Here is a 21,490-nt window from a genome sequence, read left to right as displayed (position 1 = left end):
GTTCTCCATAGGGAATTGACTACAAGTAGGTACAATATATCAAACAAATAATGCATATTTGATTTTTAAAAAAGACATTCTTGTTAAAATTTCCAATGAATAAAATTATGCCATTTTTTATTTTAAAAAAATGTGTGAATTGTCAATGAATTGTTATTTAATCATATGTTTGTTTTAAAACAAATTAACACAGCATCAATATCAAGTATGTTATAAAATGTTTAATTAATGTTTGTTTAAATATTATGTGACTAAATCGGGTCTCGTTTTTTTTAAATCCATGAGTGTGTTTTTAAAGTCCAGTCTCTTACTTGAAACTCCTTCAGAAATCCCTTGTCCGAATCCCTTTCCAGACAGTGGATTGCGACAATAAGTTTTGAAACGTAGATGCCTGCATAATTACTATTGCCTGTGTTGCTATATTCATTCTTAGTTGCATTACTTTTTTTTCCGTATCTAGATCATCATCTAAATATGCTAAATTTAGTACACCAATTCGATTGTCATCAATTCAAAAGTTAATCTATTACATGTCAAATCTGTACAGTATCTCTATTTATTTTCCTTTCATTGCTCTCTTTTTCCAGAAAATTTGATGGGTCAGCAATATATAAAGTTAAAACAGTCAAAAAAATTTATATCATACCTAGATTATTTATCTCTTGATGGCTCACGTCATCTTTTCTTTTGCGAAGTTTTCGGCGTCTTGTTGACAAATTACAGTGAATGTAAGTCATTTGTAAGTTACACAAAGTAATTAAACCCCATTTGTTTTAAAAACGACAAACAAGTGTATAACATTTTGCTATTCATAAAAATGCATAAAAATAGTATACCTTAATATAGCAAATAAGACCACCACAAGGATACAGAGAACTGCAAAAAAGCCGGCCGATGGTGCGATAATTAATATTGGGTTTAAACCCTCAGATGTATCAAATGGTTTTGAAGGGACGTATTCTGAAACAAACCATATATTATTACATAGAAAAGTTTTATTTTCCATTTCTCTTTTATTCAATAGAATTCAAATATTAAACATGCATCCATTTATAAATATTTCCTTTTCTAAATTTAAGAATATTAACAACAATAAACACACAGATATAAATGATGTAAGTAATATTGTGGTAACGGTAATAAGATCCTATTAGTCTCATTTAGTGATACCGGAAGGAGAGGGGGCGGGGGCTATATGCTCTATCACTGCGTGCCAGTCATTCTGTGATAACGTTGTTTACCGACTCTATTTGTAATGGTTTTGAGCACAGGGACCAAGCCCGTTTTAACATTAATTTCAATGTAACCATAAATAAAGAAAGGGGTCGAACTCTGACCCAGATAAAAAACTACCAGCTCGCTTCAAAAGCCTAATAAATCAATTATTTTTTACAACACTTGCAATATGCGTGTATTTTTTCAGAAAAATAATGTCTAAGATACACTCATGCCGAATTTCAAGTTGATGGGTCTTAAAATAGCGAAGATATACGTCATTATTCTCTCGAATTCACCAGTTTTTTTTTTTTACTAGGACATTTACCGGTCCAGGGCACACGATGGGATTTTGCCTCTGACAACAGCAGTATTGCAACAAGTCGAGAAACATTCGCACTAATCTTTTAAAATCTCACATCAAATGCACGCTACTTACTTCCTAAAATTCCGATAAAATTCCGTAAATTCTCTCCAAACTTAACTTTTATTCTAGGGCCAGCCATTTTGACGTCTTCGAGAAATACTGATTCTGATTGGACCATCAGGAATATTAACCAATGAAATTGAGTTTAACATTTTCTATCACAATGGCCGGTCTGGTCAGAAGTTGATGTGGCTGCAGAATAAAAGTTAAGTTTGGAGAGTATTTACGGAATTTTATCGGAATTTAAGTAAGTAAGTAGCGTGCGTTTGATGTGAGATTTTAAAAGATTAGTGCGAATGTTTCTCGACTTGTTGCAATACTGCTGTTGTCAGAGGCAAAATCCCATCGTGTGCCCTGGACCGGTAAATGTCCTAGTAAAAATAAACTGGCAAATTCGAGAGAATAATGACGTATATCTTCGCTATTTTAAGACCCATCAACTTGAAATTCGGCATGAGTGTATCTCAGACATTATTTTTCTGAAAAATACACGCATATTGCAAGTGTTGTAAAAATAATTGAGCCATTACCCTTTCTTTATTTATGGTTACATTGAAATTAATGTTAAAACGGGCTTGGCCCCTGTGGTTTTGAGCATTAACATTAACATTAACGTATAGCTGAAAATGAGAAAAAACAAGAGGCCAACAGACATAACCAGTCACCTTAGCCCATGCGCAGATCTGTCGAGAATTCTCATATATTCATTTAATTAGATTTCATTCTGGAATAAAAGTGCATGACTAAATATTTAAAAAGTGGAAGACTCTTATAGGGAATATTTTTACCATAAGTTGTTAACTTCCAAAAACGATTTTACGTGTATATGTTTAAATAGATAAACTAAAGATGGCTAGAATACATGTGTCACAGGGCTACAATTGAGTATAATTTAGTATTTAGTAATTCATTTATTTACTCATTCATTCATCCATACATTTCATTATTAACTCATTCATAGTTTACTCGTGTTTGAGTGGTATTCGTGTTCTGTCACGTGATTGTGTTATTTTGGGTTGTGATTTACCAAATACGGTAATGGCTACTGTATGTCTATATTTGGTAGTGGAAAAACAGGTTTTCATGGGTGTGTATGGTCAGTGCGCAAGTGTGAGTGATAACACTTAATTTATAATGCTTTGCACCATGATTTTAGAACATAACTAGTTTGCCAGCAGACAGCGACAGTTTTACAACTGGTCTGACTTAATAGTTTGAGATTGTCACTAGTTTCAAACTATTACTATTAAGTTTTACTGAAGGCGAATTTGGTGAGAAATACTTTCTTTAATTGTTTTTATCTTAAAATTAAAATATCTAAATATTATAAAAATGTATGCGTCAATTGTATGAGTGTTTTCATTTCAGGTCACCTTCTTATCATCATTATTATTCACCAATGCCATAATAAGGTAATGTTGGAAACTGGACCATCGTTTTATTTATTTATTTATTTTGTACGAGGAATAACGACCCCGTGACAAATGGCGGCCAACGTATCCAACGTATCCAACAACGAATATTCCAACGTAAATTCCAACTTCTGTCCCAGCATATAGGCCTTACTTGTGGAAAACACTGGGAGTTTCATCTGGCACGTGCGTACGACAAAGTCGACTCGGGTGACCGAATTCCAAATATAAAACCGTCATCCGGAAAACAGAAATACCGGTATATATATCCATGTGAGCGCTCAACTATTTGATTGTGTGTGAAATACATCACTGTGTTTCCTGTTATTTCTACTTCATGTATTGAATATTCTGGCCAGGCCATTGGAATTCCGGAAGATAGCGACCGTATATACAGGATCCGTGCGTGATTGACTGTTATCGGGTCAACATCTAGGACGGCGAGGAAAGTCGAACACTCAGTTTCGCTTGAGTGACTTCAGTGAACTTATTGTGACCGACTGCGAGTGATATAATTTTACACTGAATATATTTTATGTGTTTATTCTCATTTCTATCATTGTACTGTTTATCATTTCTTTCATTTCTCATGTTGCTATTGTACCATTCATCATTTCATGTGTGATAGAGCTTGCGTGTTTAGTTAGTGAGTTTGAGTAACCTCGCGTAAACTAAATAACTTTTACTTAAATTTCAGGGCCATTGACAGTTGACAGATCCAGACAAAGACAATCAGATTTGTTACTAACCCTTAACTGCACTTACTTGAGCATATCAAGCACTAATTGTTTACAGAATGTGAGAATCTTGCAGAAAATCGGTGAAATTCATTTTGAATTTTGGTTTCAAGTTTGAGTTGATTTTTCAGTCGGTTTACTAGTTCTGAAGTGTTTGTACTGAACCCAAATTCTTTGTCATCTGTTTTTTGTTCTTAATACAACTATCATTATCATTCATTTGCATGATTTTATACTTATCATATAGCTTAGATTAATTAATAACTGTAGTGATTAGTTAGTGCAGTAGTGAGTAGACTAGTTTGCATTAAGTGTTGCTTAAAAGTATCTAGAGTGTCGGTCGAAAACAATAGAGCAATTTAAGTATTTACTCTAGTGCCGATTTATTTTCAGCTTTAAATTCATCAGTTTGCAGTTTGTTTTTGTCAGATTTTGAATTGTTGATATGGCAGAAGGAGGTGAAAACCTAACAGGTGTTGATCAAGAAGCGGGAGCGAAGCCAAAGAAGGGGCGTGGCCGAGGATTGTCAAAAACAAATACATCTTTGGTAGACCCAGGTATAAAGCAACCCGGATATAAGGTAATAAGTAACCAAGAATATGACGATCTTATGGCATTGAAAGCTAGCACTCCTATCATAGGAAATGCTGGACCATTCAATTTCCCTGGTTCGAATGCATCATTACTGCAAAGTAATTTTGATGTAACACCTAAATTACCTATATTCAGTGGTAGTCTTGAACCAAACAAGAGTGAAATTAGCTACGATGTTTGGAGTTTTGAAGTGAAATGTTTACAGAATTCGCATGCTATTCCTGAGGCTTTATTGCTTCAGACTATCAGAAATTCTTTAAGGGGTGAAGCAAGGTCAATGTTGGTATCCCTTGGGGAATCAACTACGGTAGATAAGGTCTTAGCTAAACTTGAAGGTTTTTACGGCTTAGTAAGTAGCAGTGAAACTTTAATGCAGGGCTTTTATAATGATTGTCAAAAGGACACAGAGTCTATTGTTCAATATGGTTCAAGATTAGAGTCAACGTTGTGTAAAGCTATCAAACAAGGTCATATCAGTGATGCTGCAAAAGAATCTATCTTGTGTAGTAAATTTTGGACAGGTCTTAAAAGCAAACCTTTGAGAAGTGCAACTAGGTATCTTTTTGATTCTGTGAAAGATTTTCAGAGTTTACTTAAAGAAATCAGAAAGATTGAACAGGAGGAACTATGCAGCAGTAAGGCCAGCGAAAAGTCGACAGCTCATCAGAACCTTGGTACAGCAAGAGTAGAGAAAGAGTCTACAACTAACGAGGAGTTACTCAAGACACTACAAAGTATTGAAAAAAGGTTAGAGAAAGTAGAACTAATGCATAATCAAAGTAATGAATTATCTCCTCCAAACACTCAGTTTTATTGCAGAGGACGAGCATTTCGGAGGGGGCATTCGTACAACAGAGGAAACAACAGAGGTAGGTATTTCAAGAAACCATTTGAAGACAAAATCAGGAGTGACCCAAAAGAGTAGTCTCTTCCACTGCAGGGCAAATGGAAGAGAAAAGTAAGTGCCCTACAACTTTAGAACAGAGAATGGTTGGTCCATCAAATACAAGTGCTGTTAATATTTGTGAAAAAGAGGTTATTGGTCTCATAGATAGTGGATCTATGGTTACTACGGTATCAGATGAGTTTTATAATTCTCTGACTAACAAGCCTGAATTACATAACATTTCAGAATTTCAGCTGAATGTATACGGCGCAAATGGTAGTGAGTTACCATTTCTTGGTTATATTGAGGCTTCTGTTAAGCTACCATTTCTCCAAGAACCACTTTTTGTCCCAGTTCTAGTGACAAAGACTTCAGACTACAGTTCTAAGATCCCTGTCATTGTGGGTACCAATGTAATTCGATATTGTAAAGAATTTTCAGATATGTCCGACAGTGCTTGGAAAAGTGCAATTGAAAATTTGAATTTGAACTGTTGTTTACCTGTAAAAACTACGAACAGATTTCCTATTAAGTTAGAACCTAATGAAGTTAAGTACATTAGAGGTATTGTTCGTAATGTAGATTCCTCTATAGAGTCAGTGTTAACAGAACAGTCTGAAAATGGGCAACAAGGAGTGATAGTTGTCCAGGGTTATTATCCATGAAGAATGCAGGTAGAAACAAAAGGGTCAACGTTAAGGTATGTAACATATCGGCAAGTGCTATAAAGATTCTGCCGAAAACAAATTTGTGTCAGGTAAGTCAGGTTAGAGTAATGGATACTTGAAATCCGGAAACACCGACTACTGACAAGACGAAAGATCACAAACCCTTAACAGATTTAGGAGTGAAGGTAAATACAGATAATCTTTCTACAGAGCAGTGTAAGGAGGTATATGGTGTTTTAGAGAAATGGCGTGGGTTGTTTTCTACATCCCCGACCGATCTCGGGCGGACGGATGTGGTGAAACACGAGATACACTTAACGACAGATGTACCCTTCAGAGAACCATACAGGCGAATTCCCCCGGGAATGATTGAAGAGGTAAGACAAAATTTACGTGAGATGTTAGAGGCTGGCGCTATTAGAAAGTCCAGTAGTCCATATTGCTCCAATGTTGTTTTGTGCCGTAAGGCGGATGGGTCCTTAAGGTTTTGTATCGATTTGCGTAAGTTAAATAACAGGACAATCAAGGACGCCTACACTTTACCTAGGATTGAGGACACGCTAGACAGGTTAGACGGGGCTACTTATTTCAGTAAGTTAGACTTAAAGTCAGGCTACTGGCAGGTGGAGATCCGAGAGGAGGACAAGAAAAAGACGGCGTTCACGGTAGGTCCATTAGGGTTCTTTGAATGTAACAGGATGCCGTTTGGTCTGACCAACGCTCCTGCAACATTCCAAAGACTTATGGAAACTTGCATGGGGGACATGAATCTCAAAGAGTGTTTACTTTTTCTTGATGATATCCTTATATTTTCCAGTACATTCACGGAACATCTTGAGAGGTTACAGTCTGTTTTTCAGAGATTGCATGACTATAAGTTGAAATTAAATCCAAAGAAATGCGAATTTTTTAAAAGTCAAGTACGGTACTTAGGTCATGTAGTGTCTGAAAGGGGGATTATGACTGATCCTGATAAAACATCTGCTTTAAAGAATTGGCCGATTCCGTGTAATGTGAAGTCATTAAGATCTTTCTTAGGTTTCACAGGATATTATCGCAGATTCATCAAGGACTATGCCAGAATAGTCAAGCCCTTGAATGACCTACTGATTGGACAACCAACACACAAAGCAGCAAAGAAAAACGCAAGGAAGAGAAAGAAGACAGAGTGGAAATGGGGTGAGTTAGAACAGGATTCTTTTGATTTGATCATACAGAAACTTACAAATCCTCCTATTCTTGCTTATGCCAATTTTACCCAACCATTTGTCTTGAACGTAGATGCGAGTTCAGATGGTTTGGGGGCTGTTTTATATCAAGTACATGATGGTATTGAGCGAGTTATTGCTTATGCAAGTAGGGGTTTAAGACAACCAGAGAAACATTACCCAGCTCATAAACTGGAGTTTTTATGTTTGAAATGGGCTGTAGTAGACAAATTCCACGATTATTTGTATGGTAATCACTTTGAGGTAAGGACTGATAATAATCCTCTAACCTATGTTACTACAACAGCCAAGCTGGATGCTACTTCTCATCGTTGGTTGGCATCATTGTCAGCTTACGATTTTAATATTACATATAGATCAGGTAAGCTCAATAGAGATGCAGATGGGTTATCAAGAAATCCACCACAACAAGAACTGTTTTCGGATGTGGTTAAAGCTATTTCTCTAGCTGCATTGGTAAAGGTTAACCCTTTAGCGGAGAGCTGTGTAATTGGAAAGTCAATGAAGCCGAAGTCAGAGTAAGTCGATGAAACACCGCAGAAGCTTAGCAACATCGATTGGCGAGAGGAACAAGGTAAGGATAAAGTTATAAGTAGAGTCAAGGATCTGTTAAACGGTGGGGTCAAACCATCTGGTAATAATCTGCAACAGGAATCAGAACCAGTCAGGTTACTTTTAAGGGAATGGAGACAACTGGTGGTTGAGAGAGGAATCTTGGTAAGAAAGGCGGTGATTGCAGGAGAGGAAGTTCGTCAGCTAGTCCTTCCTGGTAAATATAGGAGTAGTGTACTCATAGGACTGCATGATGACATGGGTCATCAAGGGCGAGATCGAACCTACTGGTTAGTTCAACAGCGATTCTTCTAGCCCAATATGTATGCAGATGTGGTTGACAAGGTAGAAAAGTGTGAGAGGTGTGTAAGAAGCAAGACAAGAGATATACCAAAAACTGGATTGGTGTCCATTCATACAACAAGACCCCTGGAACTTGTTTGTATTGATTTTCTTACTCTGGAGAAGTCAAAAGGTGGGTATGAAAATATACTTGTAATAACAGACCACTTTACGAGATACGCAATGGCTGTTCCGACCAGGAATCAACTGGCATCAACAACAGCAAAGGTACTGTATGAGCAATTTATCTGCCACTATAGTTTCCCAGAGCGTATACATTCCGACCAAGGGAGAAACTTTGAGAGTAGTGTTATTAGGGAGCTCTGCAAGATTGCCGGAGTAAAGAAGAGTAGAACGACGCCGTATCACCCAATGGGTAACGGTCAGGTAGAAAGATTTAATCAGACGCTTCTCAAAATGATGGGGACACTCGACGATGAGCAGAAGAAAGATTGGAAAACTTACGTTTTACCATTAGTTCACGCTTATAACGCGACAAAGCACGAGACTACAGGCTTTTCCCCGCACTACCTTATGTTTGGTTGGAATCCACGATTAGCCATCGATGCCTATCTTGGATTAGAGGATTCACAAGAAAAGGTAAGAAGTAGAGAAAACTATGCCCAGAAGTTAAAGAAACGATTACACTACGCCTACAAGATGGCAAGGGGTAACATCGGAAGGAACTCGAACAGGTATAAAGAGAATTATGATCACGGTGTTAGGTTTGAGAAACTAGATATTGGTGATAGAGTGTTAGTAAAAATGTTAGTGTTTTCGAGAAAGCCAAACTCTCAGATAAGTGGGAGAGAGACCCGTATGTTGTAGTAGAACAGCCTGTTTCAAACATTCCAGTTTATAGAGTCAAAAATGAGGTGTCTGGGAAAATAAGAACGTTACATAGAAATCTTTTATTGCCTTTTATGTGCATAACTGAATCTTCTAGTTCAAATAAAGAATCAACAGAGAAATCAGATATTTCAGAATCAGAATCCAGTGATGAAGGAACTATCATTAGAAAAAGGAAAGGTAAAACTAAACGAAATTTGAGTATTTCAGAAAGAAAATCAACGGCAGATTCATATGATAGTTCTCGGCAGTACTCCACAATGGGATCATCTCATTCAACTGGTCGGTCATCTATCACAAGGAATTCAACAACAACGTTTGAATCGCCAACACCGGAAATAACGGAACCAAGGAGGTCTGAAAGGGTTAGAAAACCCCCAGAAAGGTATGGTACCTGGGTATCTCCCCAACAAACTCAGGTCTGGTATGTATGACAAGGAGAGAATGTCACAGGTAGATTAGTGGAATTCTGCAGACAGAATAGTGAAATTCTGCAGACAGAATCGCATATTGTGTTGTATTTTAATTACATATTTTCCTGAATATTTGTTTTTAATTTTGTAGTATAAGTAGAATGTGGTATGATTATTTTAGTGTTGATAAGATGATTTAGTTAGATTGTGTCGATAGAATATGTCATAGACGGTAGAACATGATATTATTCTAATATGAATGATATATATTTTAAATATTTAGTAACAGTGTTAAGTTATATGATTTGGAGAGGTTATTATTCTTTTCAGTATTCTCCCTTAAGAAATGTCAGGAGACATTTTATTTAAGTGGGGGAGAATGTCACAGGGCTACAATTGAGTATAATTTAGTATTTAGTAATTCATTTATTTACTCATTCATTCATCCATACATTTCATTATTAACTCATTCATAGTTTACTCGTGTTTGAGTGGTATTCGTGTTCTGTCACGTGATTGTGTTATTTTGGGTTGTGATTTACCAAATACGGTAATAGCTACTGTATGTCTATATTTGGTAGTGGAAAAACAGGTTTTCATGGGTGTGTATGGTCAGTGCGCAAGTGTGAGTGATAACACTTAATTTATAATGCTTTGCACCATGATTTTAGAACATAACTCGTTTGCCAGCAGACAGCGACAGTTTTACAACTGGTCTGACTTAATAGTTTGAGATTGTCACTAGTTTCAAACTATTACTATTAAGTTTTACTGAAGGCGAATTTGGTGAGAAATACTTTCTTTAATTGTTTTTATCTTAAAATTAAAATATCTAAATATTATAAAAATGTATGCGTCAATTGTATGAGTGTTTTCATTTCAGGTCACCTTCTTATCATCATTATTATTCACCAATGCCATAATAAAGTAATGTTGGAAACTGGACCATCGTTTTATTTATTTATTTATTTTGTACGAGGAATAACGACCCCGTGACACATGTTTTATTCAAAACAACCCTCGCAACCCCCCCCCCCCCCCCCCCAACACACACACACACACACACACACACACACACACAAGGGCCATATTGAAGCTCTTACCGTAGGGCATTTAAACTGAAAAAAGGTAATTCGCTTCATTTTCTCGCGACTCATATTTCACCTTATTCAATTATTTATTTTAAACAAAGATATCTAGCATTTATCCAAAAATCGTTGTTCGTGTACTGGATATCAGCAAGTATTCGTTGCTATAATTTTTACTATGAACAAGTTTTTTTATAAAGAAAATTCAAAGATTGGTTTTGTTGCTCTATTTTATGAAATAAAATATTTGTATAACTCTTTTAATCATTTAACTTTTTATCTACATTTTTTACAATGATTATTTATTAAATGAGAAAGAACAAGCGAAGATAAATCATTTAACTGTTACCCCCCCCCCCCCCCCATCCCCATCCCCAACCCCTAAACCGAACTCCTGCCAAAGGCTTTCCTATCAAACCTTGATAGACAGCTTCATTCATTTTCTTTCCTAAATATGTTTTCATTTCTTCAGTGCAGAATAAAATAATATATTTAAACATATTATACAGCCCATCCCAAGCCACCATAATATGGACTAACACTATATGACCACTAGCGTCAAAACTCTCTCAGCATGGGACATGGAACTTAAAATATGGTCTACATAATTTTGCATTCCTTTTTTTTCATAGAAGAGAGTGGGAGTAGAGAACATGATTTTTAAACAATGTATACATTAACACAATATCCCAATTTTGGCTCCGCCCTAGAGCAAAATCCTTACTTTTGGCGACATTAAACTTTTTGGTTGGGGGCTTACTGGTCTACATAATTATGAATTTATTTTGTCTTACAAATGTATGCGAGTACGAGGAGAAAATGTTTGATAAATGTTTAAATTTTGACCATTTTTGCCCTGCCCCTAGAGCCCCCATTGGTTTAAGAGTCATGAAATTTACAATTCGTGTTCTCCTTACCCTAAAGATGTATCATTTATAACTTGAAAAGAAATAGCCATGTAATTTTTAAGAAGTCAAAAATGTTCAATTGTTAACACACTACCTAGGACGCACGACGACGAACGACGGCGGTTCAAAACTAATATCAATAGGTCACCTGAGTGACTAAGGCGCCCTATTAGGAAACTACAGATCGCTATCGAGTTTTATAATAGATCAACAGATAATGAAATATTACTTTTAAACGACTCGTTTTTCTAACGGATTTGTCATAAGACATTTTTATCGAGATGTTGCTATACGTTTTGTCGATCTTACTTTCTGTACAAAAATCATTTCTCCATCCCGGTATACACTGAACGCACATTCCACTCCTTTTGTTACAAGGAAGATTGTCTAAACAGTTACTGCTACAATTCTTTAAACAGTCTTCCCCATACGTTCCATCTCTGCAAGCTACAAACCGCAACAAAATGAGTTTTGTCAAACAGATTTACAAAAAAGAGAGTAGATATAATTTGATGTAGAAAATTTTTCTGAAACAAAATGTCATATTGCAAATTGTATTCATCATTCGAATTAACTATTTAGTTGTCACCTAAAAGTTTGACTATTTGAACTGACTTCAGATAAGAATGTCACCATTAGCTTTGGAGTATGATTCAAAAATTAGATATAATTTAGAACTTTGTGCCAGACTGTCTGTAACAAAAGAAATTTTATAAAAATAAGCTACAAACCTTTTTTGCAAATAATTTTTACAAGAAATCTATAACGTGTTGTTTAAATATCATGTATCTACATATTTCTGATCTAAATCAAACATATCTTAGACAAACTCTTGAAACACATGTTGGAGAAAATGAATCACGTTTTATGAACTACATACCGACATCACATTTATCAGTTGGTTGCCAGCCCGGATCACATCCATCTTGGCATACACCATTAATGTTGTTACAGGGTACGGAGTTTCGACATCTTCCACATGTATTTGAACAATTCTCTCCATAGGTCTTATTTGCACATTCTAGTTCATAGGAAACATCCTTCACATTAAATTATTTCTCCTTTTGAACATTACTTTAAGATGTATAGGTGTTTGACTAAAAGGATAATGAATTTACAGTTAGCGATCAAACTAATTGGACATCAATAAAGTAACCTACTTAAGTTGCATCTCGAGCCTTCAAACCCAGGTGAGCATGGGCTACAATAACCGCTAAACTTGTCGCACTTGTATCTATTGATACAATGACCGCTACATTTGTTTTGGCAGTTTTCTCCGAATTCGCCCTCAGCACATTCTATTTAAAAAAAGAAGTATGCTTTCATTAAAAATCTAACAGAACTTAAAGTGATAAAAAATTTTGTTTTGATGGAGAGTTAATCTTTATATTGGCAGTTTTCTCCAAATTTGCTCTCAGCACATTATATTTAAAAAAAGAAGAAGAATGCTTTCATTAAAAATCTAACCCAACTTTAATTGATGAAAAAAAAGTTTTGATGGAGAGTTAATCTGTATATATGGTTTCTTAACATGTTGGCACTTTTTAAAATGAATAACGTTAATGTTAAATCTAAATTCGCCTTGTTTTCATGATGCTTACTATCATAAAATTATATCTTTAAGCAATTTCTTATAACCTCAAAAATTCTTTTTATTTTTCTTTACTTAACAAAACTGATCATCAAAATATTGGCATGAGTTAGTTTAAAGACATTTGAAACAATTTTAAAGATTAAGATATTAATAATCCATCAAAAGTTCACTGTTAGGTTACTACTTCAAAGTTTTAACAAACGTTTGATAGAGAAGTTATATTATAAATATAATAATAATATTTTTAAAAACACTAATATTTTAGTGAATTCTTTATCAATGTGCGTCTTGTCATTAAATAAGACCTCGTCAATGAATACAACTTACCTGTTTTACAAAATTGACCTTTTAATCCTTTCACACAACCGCCATTGCAAGTTCCATTTATGTGATTGCAAGTCAGGTTTTGTGAACAGTGCCCACACGTTTCAGAGCACTTCTCCCCATAGTGTCCACTTGGACATGCTACAATTAGGGATTTTCATAACATGAGTTAAGTATGCTATTTATTTTTTATCAATAATTTCTAAGAACTTGATTATAAAAAAATGTGGTTCTATTTAAATCAAACCGTGAAACAAAGAGAGACTGTTTCATTCTTTTATTGTATTGATGAACAGTAGATGTAGATATGGATATACCAGAGTATTATCTGTATTGATTTGGATGACAGTCATTATATATCTTACTTTTATTGCAGTGTTCGCCAATATATCCTTTCAAACATCCTTCTAAACAAGTGCCCGAAGTTTGATGGCATGCATTGTTCTTACAAAACTCGCTGCATGTTCTGCTGCAGTTTTCAGCATAAAAACCACGTAAACAATCTTAAAACGGAAACAAAGAGTACAATTTGGATCAAAATATTTTAGTTTTTATCATTAATTCTTTCCAAAAAAATTGCAATATATGTACATATTACACTTTTCATTATGTAACAAATCAAGTGCATGAAACATTAAGTCTACGAAAAAACAAGTTACGATTTTTTTTAAGGCTGAACTTCGCTCGTAGATAGACACCGTCACACAGGTATACAAACCCTTCGGTGTCGTTACAGCCCGTTGTACACCTGTTGCTTGTAGCTGACGTGTATATTTTGTACAGTTTAAGTGCATATTATGTTTGTAAAAATGAATTTCATTTCATTTTAGAATTACCCTGGCCAGGAAAAAGTACGTAAAATTTGATAATTTCATCGCGACTGAGTATGTTCAGCTTTAAATTCTACAATGTTTGCAACTCAGTAAAGTCAACGTATTACAATTTGATGTATTTTTTAAATGTTTTTGTGGGAGAAGTGGATTCAGCCTGATCAGGGACATTTGCTAATAAAATGTGTAAATGAACATTAACTGAATGATTTAAAAAAATCTTTCATTATTGTTAAAATCATAATCCAATTATTATATACATAAAAAAGATAATTTATTTACATATTTTATATGCGGACAATACCGTCGTGGGCTTTAAATCGATAGCATGTTTATTTAGTTCATGAGATAGTATTTAATTAAACATTAAACTGTAGGTACTTTGAGCAAGTTAACAAATGATACCCCGCTAAGAACAAAAATCGTAACGCAAGTATTTTTTTTTTAGAGAAAATGATGTTCGCTATTTTTTAAAAGTCCATACTCTAACAAGATCAACTGCTCTTTTTCAAATTGTTAAATATATTAATGCTAAGATGGGTACAAAAACTCATTTCTATTCCTTGAATTTCATTTTATTTTTTAATTTACTGTTAATGCATGAATACATGTGCATCCTTATGATAACAAACATGACTGGAATCAAACAATAAACCACATGTCAAGCAGCCATTAAATGTTTTGAATTGTTAGTAAACCAAGCCCAATTTTTTTCCGAAATTTTTCCACTCATTTTCCCCAAAAAATACATTGCGGCGGGCTTTTTATAGAGGGACGGGTGAGGATTGGAATATAAAAAATAATAATATTATGCCTAACACAAGCAAGATTGGTGTCAAATTTTACCTCTAATCATTCCCACTGATACAAGATACATGTATGACACGGACAGGAATTAAGCATTTTTTTAAAAATTGACCTTGAACTTCCCTAAATGACCTTGGGTCAAGGTCATGACACACCTTCAGTGCTCAATCTTTGTGTGAAGTAGAAACTTCTAATGTTTCTAATTAAAAAGATATAAAACCAGACCACAATTTTACAGTTTTTCTGTCTGTGATTTTGACTTTACCCAAATGACCTTAGCTCAAAGTCATGACACACCCCCAGGTCATAAACAATCTTTATGTGAAGTAAGATCTTCCGATGTTTTTCTGTAAGAAAGATATGGACCGCACACAAATTTTGCATTAACAGACGAGCAGACAGACAGACAGACAGATGGACAAGGTGATTCCTATATACCCCTTATACCGATTGGGGTGGGGGGGGGTATAAAATAAACCTACAAAATTGATTAGGAAAGCCTAATGTGTTTAAAATAAAGATTGTACTCAAAATTCAAATATATTTTTTGTCAACAGATATTATTTATAGAAATGCATAGGTTAGAAAATAGTGTACCTTTGCAACTTGGAGTCTGCAATCCAGGGAGAGCGCATCCTGACTGATCACACTGACCAGTCACTATATCACATGACCCACTTTTACACAGGCCACATTTTTTTGAGCAGTTTTCATCATAACAACCAACATCACACCCTAGGTTGATTTTAAATAAGATAATGAAGTATTAATAGACATACTTTTTATATAGACATATAATGTCAACGAAGAGAAAACATATATCACATTTATCTTTTAAAATATTTCTTGGAATTGGTCAATTAGCCAAAAACAAAAAAACAAAAAACAACGAAGAGAAGAAAAGATACATACCAAAAACTTCTACTTCACATATCTCCAGGATAGGGGCACAATCATTGTTTGGTTTGTATTGCTGGTAGAACCATAAATACTGAGTTATTGCCCTACATTTTTTAAAGTTGACAGTCTTAATACCACTGCTATTTTGATTTCTATAGCAGGAGGAATTTGGCCAGGACTCATTTGAGAAAAGGATGGAATAACCTGGCAGTCGTTTAATATGCTGGGTTTCTTAAAACATGTAAAACAATATATGAATTGCACAAATATTTAAGCAGTGTGTCTTAGTTACACACTACTGAAGCTGATTTGAGAAGTACAATGGCACGAGTTATCTCACTTCTCTCATCATTTCATCTTCATCTCGTCATTTCAGTTTGTCACTACTATCATATGTTTATTCTAGTACTATAAGAAACGTTGATTACAGAATTCACAGAGATTGTTATGCAAGATAAAAACACCGTAGCCTTTTAAAGGGCATAGACATTCTCACTGTAGTTACAGTGTGAAAATTACATCTTGTAAAATTTGAGTACTTGAGTATGTAAAGAACACGTGCACTTTAGCTAAAAAGAATGGGCCCTTTTTCAGTGCCGTTTTTATGTGGAAAATATCAGCTTTTTTTTCTCGTAATAGTTAAGCACTGATGGATACTTCTAATTTATATCCACGCTTAAATTTACCAAAATTAGCATACAGTTTAAAAAATTGAGGATTTTAAATGCCTATAAATACTCTAAATCCGAAAAAAATGAACCGAACCTGCTTGAGTTGTGTCTATTTAAATCAGAAGGAGGAGACATTTAAATCAACATTGCTCTGTTTGTGGATCGATTGGCGCGTTAGCTGATTTACACTTTATGCATTTTTTTACGTCTGAAATGAAAACCGAATAAAGCATTGAAGTTGCAAAATACCATAGTGACCAAACAAGCTTTCCTGACACACAGAGATGATGTAAAGCGATTAGAAACGTGTCAATGTTTTACAGTGAGCACATTTGACAAACGTTTACCTGTATAGAACAGACGTGATTGTTTGAAATAATTCATTCCATGCGTGGGTTCAAACATCGGTCACGCAGGTAATGGCTTTGGCTTGCTAAAGGAAAAACCTTGAAATTTTCATACGTTTTTCAATTTTTAGGTATACCAGCCTAGTGTAGTACAAACTTCTTATTTTCACAGGAGTTTTCTAAATGTATAATGCGTAGTTTGTCTTTTCAACAAGTTTGTACTCGGTTAGGCTGACAGTAAACAAAGGCTTTGAAATGAATGCCCGTCCTCAATTTACTATACAAAATTACGAATGTCGGCTGACCCCTGCTATGTTGTAAAGCTTCGTGCTTTTTTTATACAATAAATTAAGCGCTAAAACTTGTTAATTCTTATGGAATAGATATCAATAGATAATATTAGGGGAGAAATATACTTAATTTCAATCTTCATTTTTTCACTTTTTACCAGGTCCCATAAATGCACTCGTCCTTTGATTAATTTAAAGTGTGGATATTCAGTCACAAATAAAGATAACCATTTTGATATTAACATATATATGTGTCCTTATCATTTTTATGCATTCTTTTAAATATTGACAATTTAATCTATTGAATGTCTTGTTAGGAATTGGAAATCGAAATCAGAAATGTACTAATAAAAAATAAATGCAAAGCCTACCATCTTTCCTGTACCAAAACTTGACAGATTCGATGCTATACACCTTTCGCAGGTCAATACGAAGCCAAGCTTCTTTAATATGACATAGATCATCTGTGTGTGAACAATGGTTAATATCCTGGCTGATATTTTTGTCAACTGCGCGTGATGCGTCAAAAGTTCCGTATGTTGAGCTGCTTGTTGCTAATGTCAATCTCTTTTGAACAAGCTGCTCTATTAAAATAAAGAAAATTTGAACATAAGAATGTAAACTAAAAAAGCACTTAAATGCTGATTTGTCAATAAAAATTAAATTTCATACATTTCTATTTTTAGACAATTTTAGACAAACTGGTTGTATTTAAATAGCAAATAATATCTTATATAAATAGTACACTATATATGTGTGTGTTTTTTAAAGCAATATACTATTTGTTATGGCTTTGTAAAAATACCATTATTTCTAGGTTTTTATCAAATTTATACTTGACAATAATGTCTGGCCCATGACATTAAGCAAAACTAATTAGTTCAATTGATTGGATACGTGTTAAGTAAAATTGATAATTGCTAATAAGCTTTTAGAAGGTTATGTACTAGTAATGAAAATACGGATATCGTTTAAAGATAAGGCATGCATCTAAGACTTGTGTAAATATCTGCTTTTTACGGTGTTTTAACAATGAGGACTAATACTTGTATAATTATTAGCGTAGTGCAGCATAACGATACCTTTTCTTATATTGATTCAAAGAAATCGTTGGTAATCAGAAAAATTGAGAGCAAAGACAATTCATTAATACATGTATATTTTTTTATTATGAAGTGATTGTTAAATATTGTATCATTATCTCGTTTTATAGTTGTACGAATTAAGATTTTTGAATACTTACTGTAGGCAGTGACTTGTCCTACTACCAAGTAAACCATAACTGCGAGGAATACACCCATAATGAACGTATATTAACAGCAGATGAGCCTTGCTTTTGTCGACACTGTGTGGAATAATACTGCATTAATATACATCTAATCATCCAAATGCTCTAAAAATAAGAACAAATCAACTCTCAGACATATAGAAAAAGTTGTGTACATCAGCCAATTAATTTTAAAAATGATTACGATGCGAAGAAACACCAAACTATTAATTTACGTTATTTACTTTTTTATTTCTTTTAATATTATTGTCATAAATGGTTGCGTTCACTATCTCAGAGCAAGGTGCGTTTCAAGGCGCGTTTCATAGAGAAAGCGCCTGGTTGAGTTTAGCACCGCAAAAACTTTTTACTTCCATATTGTACATCCGGTCACACTTTTGTGACAGACATAAACAAATCTTAACTCTTTTTACCAATTTGTAAGGAAGTTTAAAAAAAAAAAAAAAAAAAAAAAAAAAAAAAAACATATGTGTGTACATATATGAAGTTCAAATTCCAGTGTCATATTTTTGATTAATAACACCTACACTTTGCTTTTGATGCTATATTTGTTAAATGTCAAATGAATATAAAATTTACATCTTCTTTGTTCGTTTAAATTATGAATAATAAAAACATGTAGATTAGAACAAAAAAATATACGCCACATACCTAACAGATAAATTTGAAACACGTCCAAATAAGAAAGTAAGCTTCAATACTTCATTTGTCATTAACAAAGTATCGAACATCATGAATTTTCAAAGGATACATCATTGGCAAGGTTTTTTTTTTAGGACTAATGCCAAATAACTATTCAATTTTATCTACATCTTGAAAATTGTTAAGATTCTTAAATTTATCATAACAAAGTATCGAACGTTATGATTTTTCGCAGGATGCATCATTGGTTTTTTTTAGGATTAAAGCCAAATAGCATTTCAATGTTATCCATATCTTGAAAATTGTTAAGGTTCTTCAATGTTATAGTTAATGTTAAAGGTCAATCAAATTGATATGAAATAATTATTTAAAAAATACACAAATATTGTTATAGCCTCAAATGCATGAACAACATTCAATGTCGTATGTCTTCGAGTAACACCGCCTTAAGAAACAAAGATTGTCTTATATTCTAAATTCATTGTTTCAAAAACTTTTATTTGAAGGGAAGCTTAATGATATGTTACACGATAACATCAAAATAAGGAGACGACTATCTCTTGTTTAAGAAAGATGTCTTTTTATATTTCATTTTCATCATTTACCTATTTTCTTTTCCGCTTAAAGTTTTCGTTAATCGTCTTCCTCAAGTAGACAAAAACAACTTTATTAAAACAGCTTTTCAATCTAATATCCGATATTTTGCTGGTTATATGTTTTATGTTCATCGTTTACAAACTATCAATCCGTGAAATGATGACAGAAAACGCTCGACAAATTGAAAAAAAAACAAACATTTTGTGCAAGAAAAAATGAACAAACCTTCAAATCATTTAAAAATCGTTATGCTAGTACTTTTTAATCCAAGGCCGGCTATCTTTCTTTGTATCTATTTAATGCATCATTTAGATGTTGAATAGAAATATATAAAGAAAATACTTACTCAACGTTAGCGCTGGAGGCTCTAACAAGGAAGTGGTATTAATAAAAAAGGAGTACTTATTTTCTACTTGTGTCACATTTAAGTTTCTTATTTTTTTTTTTAATTTGATGTTAGTTTTCCTTTAATTCAAACTTCCTGGTTAATTCATCATGTATTTAGATGTAATGAGGACTCTTGTTGGTATTTGCAGATTTGATAAATAATGGTCCGTTAATTAATGTAAAAGAAAGTAGTTAAACTCATTCCATCAAACCTTTAATGTGTCTTTCTTCTTAGAGCCTTTTTTTTTAATAAGAACGGAATCGAGCTAGGTAAATGAGCTTTCAAAAAACCATACTGATTATTAAGTTTCGTGACTTGTAAAACTTGTAAATAAAAATGTAATAATATTATCCAGAGAAAGAGAACAAAAGAAATTTTAATATTAAAAAAATCAGCCGAAGATAAACTTGTTTTTACAGATATAAATTTATTTTGCTATATTTGTTTTGTCCTTTGTATTAACGTAAGTCGAAGTAAAGAATAAACGCACTTTCTTCTATGAGAACTTTATATAACATAACCTATTATACAAGGAGATGGTATACGTAGGTTATGTCTGTTCTCCAATCCTATTCACAGGATGAATCTCTGCCATTCAGTCACATGAATCTAAACTGAATTGTCTGGAAATGTTACTGAATGGCATAGCTATGCCATTCAGTCACATTTCAGTTACCTTTCAGTCATATTTTCAGTTGACTGAATGGCACAGTCTCCTCCTGTGATTGAATTAATTGAATAAATATGTTTAAAGTATGTAATGAGAACAATTGAACTTCTTAAAAACACTAATCATATAAGTTCATAAACCGATTTGCTCGAATTTTACAATTTTTCTGTTACATACGACCAACACTACTGTTCTTCTGCTTATAATGTTACAGACAGATATAAAACTCGCACTCGTTATTTTTTTTTTCCTTTTTCGTCAATGGCCAGTAAAAAAGTCATACTAAATGACAATGGCTACAAATATCATATTTTTAGAAAAAAGTTATCAGTCATGTAATTTTGTGAAATCTTTTGCTCAAATTAAATAAATCTTCCGTGTTCTTTTGATTTTAACCTCTTTTTACCTTCTCAGCCAATATAAAAGCGCATGACCATTCAGATGTTAAGCGAATGAATCTTGACAATTTCATACATTTTCAAACGTTCACGTTCCGGGATAGGTGTGCATCATTTATTGTAACTCCTTAACCAAATACTATCTTCCGGTAAATAGAAGTTATATGAAGAGCGTAAGTGTTCTTAGACGTAAATAAAGTTTAGACTCTCTTAAGAAAAATAAAGTTTATATTGTTTTTGATTATGTGAGATTATTTTAAGCAAAACATTCTCTCATATCTCGCCATTAAAAAAACCCAAAACAAACAAGAAAGACAGCAAACTTTTCATTTCAATTTTCTTCTAAACCTAATCTTCATATGAGGGCCGGATTTGATTGCCAAAAAGGCAAAATTCTTTTTGTTAGAAATGACATGATTGTGTT

The 21,490-nt window shown here is 33.7% G+C and overlaps 1 protein-coding gene across 1 annotated transcript; it reads right to left on the bottom strand.

The window, feature by feature from the left end:
* Positions 1-635: 635 nt before the first annotated feature.
* Positions 636-19,994, bottom strand: LOC109619279 (multiple epidermal growth factor-like domains protein 10). Its single transcript, XM_066085121.1, has 13 exons — positions 19,957-19,994; positions 19,619-19,658; positions 18,327-18,428; positions 17,455-17,667; positions 15,788-16,006; positions 15,473-15,610; positions 13,604-13,741; positions 13,242-13,379; positions 12,481-12,618; positions 12,201-12,341; positions 11,630-11,767; positions 837-960; positions 636-705 (listed from the first exon to the last, which is right to left on the bottom strand). The coding sequence occupies exons 3-13, from the start codon at positions 18,382-18,384 to the stop codon at positions 636-638; spliced, it is 1,515 nt and encodes a 504-aa protein (XP_065941193.1). The 5' UTR covers positions 18,385-18,428; positions 19,619-19,658; positions 19,957-19,994.
* Positions 19,995-21,490: the final 1,496 nt, after the last annotated feature.

The sequence above is a fragment of the Magallana gigas genome, chromosome 1 (assembly GCF_963853765.1).
Source record: "Magallana gigas chromosome 1, xbMagGiga1.1, whole genome shotgun sequence".
NCBI lineage: Eukaryota > Metazoa > Mollusca > Bivalvia > Ostreida > Ostreidae > Magallana > Magallana gigas.
This window is presented reverse-complemented; position numbering and strand designations above follow the sequence as displayed.

Coding starts and splice junctions, on each gene's coding strand:
- LOC109619279 (XM_066085121.1), bottom strand. CDS start 18,384: ATGGGTGTATTCCTCGCAGTTATGGTTTACTTGGTAGTAGGACAAGTC. Junction 17,668..18,326: donor AGGACAAGTCACTGCCTACA/GTAAGTATTCAA, acceptor TTATTTTAATAG/AGCAGCTTGTTCAAAAGAGA. Junction 961..11,629: donor AAATGATTTTTGTACAGAAA/GTAAGATCGACA, acceptor GGTTTGTTTCAG/AATACGTCCCTTCAAAACCA.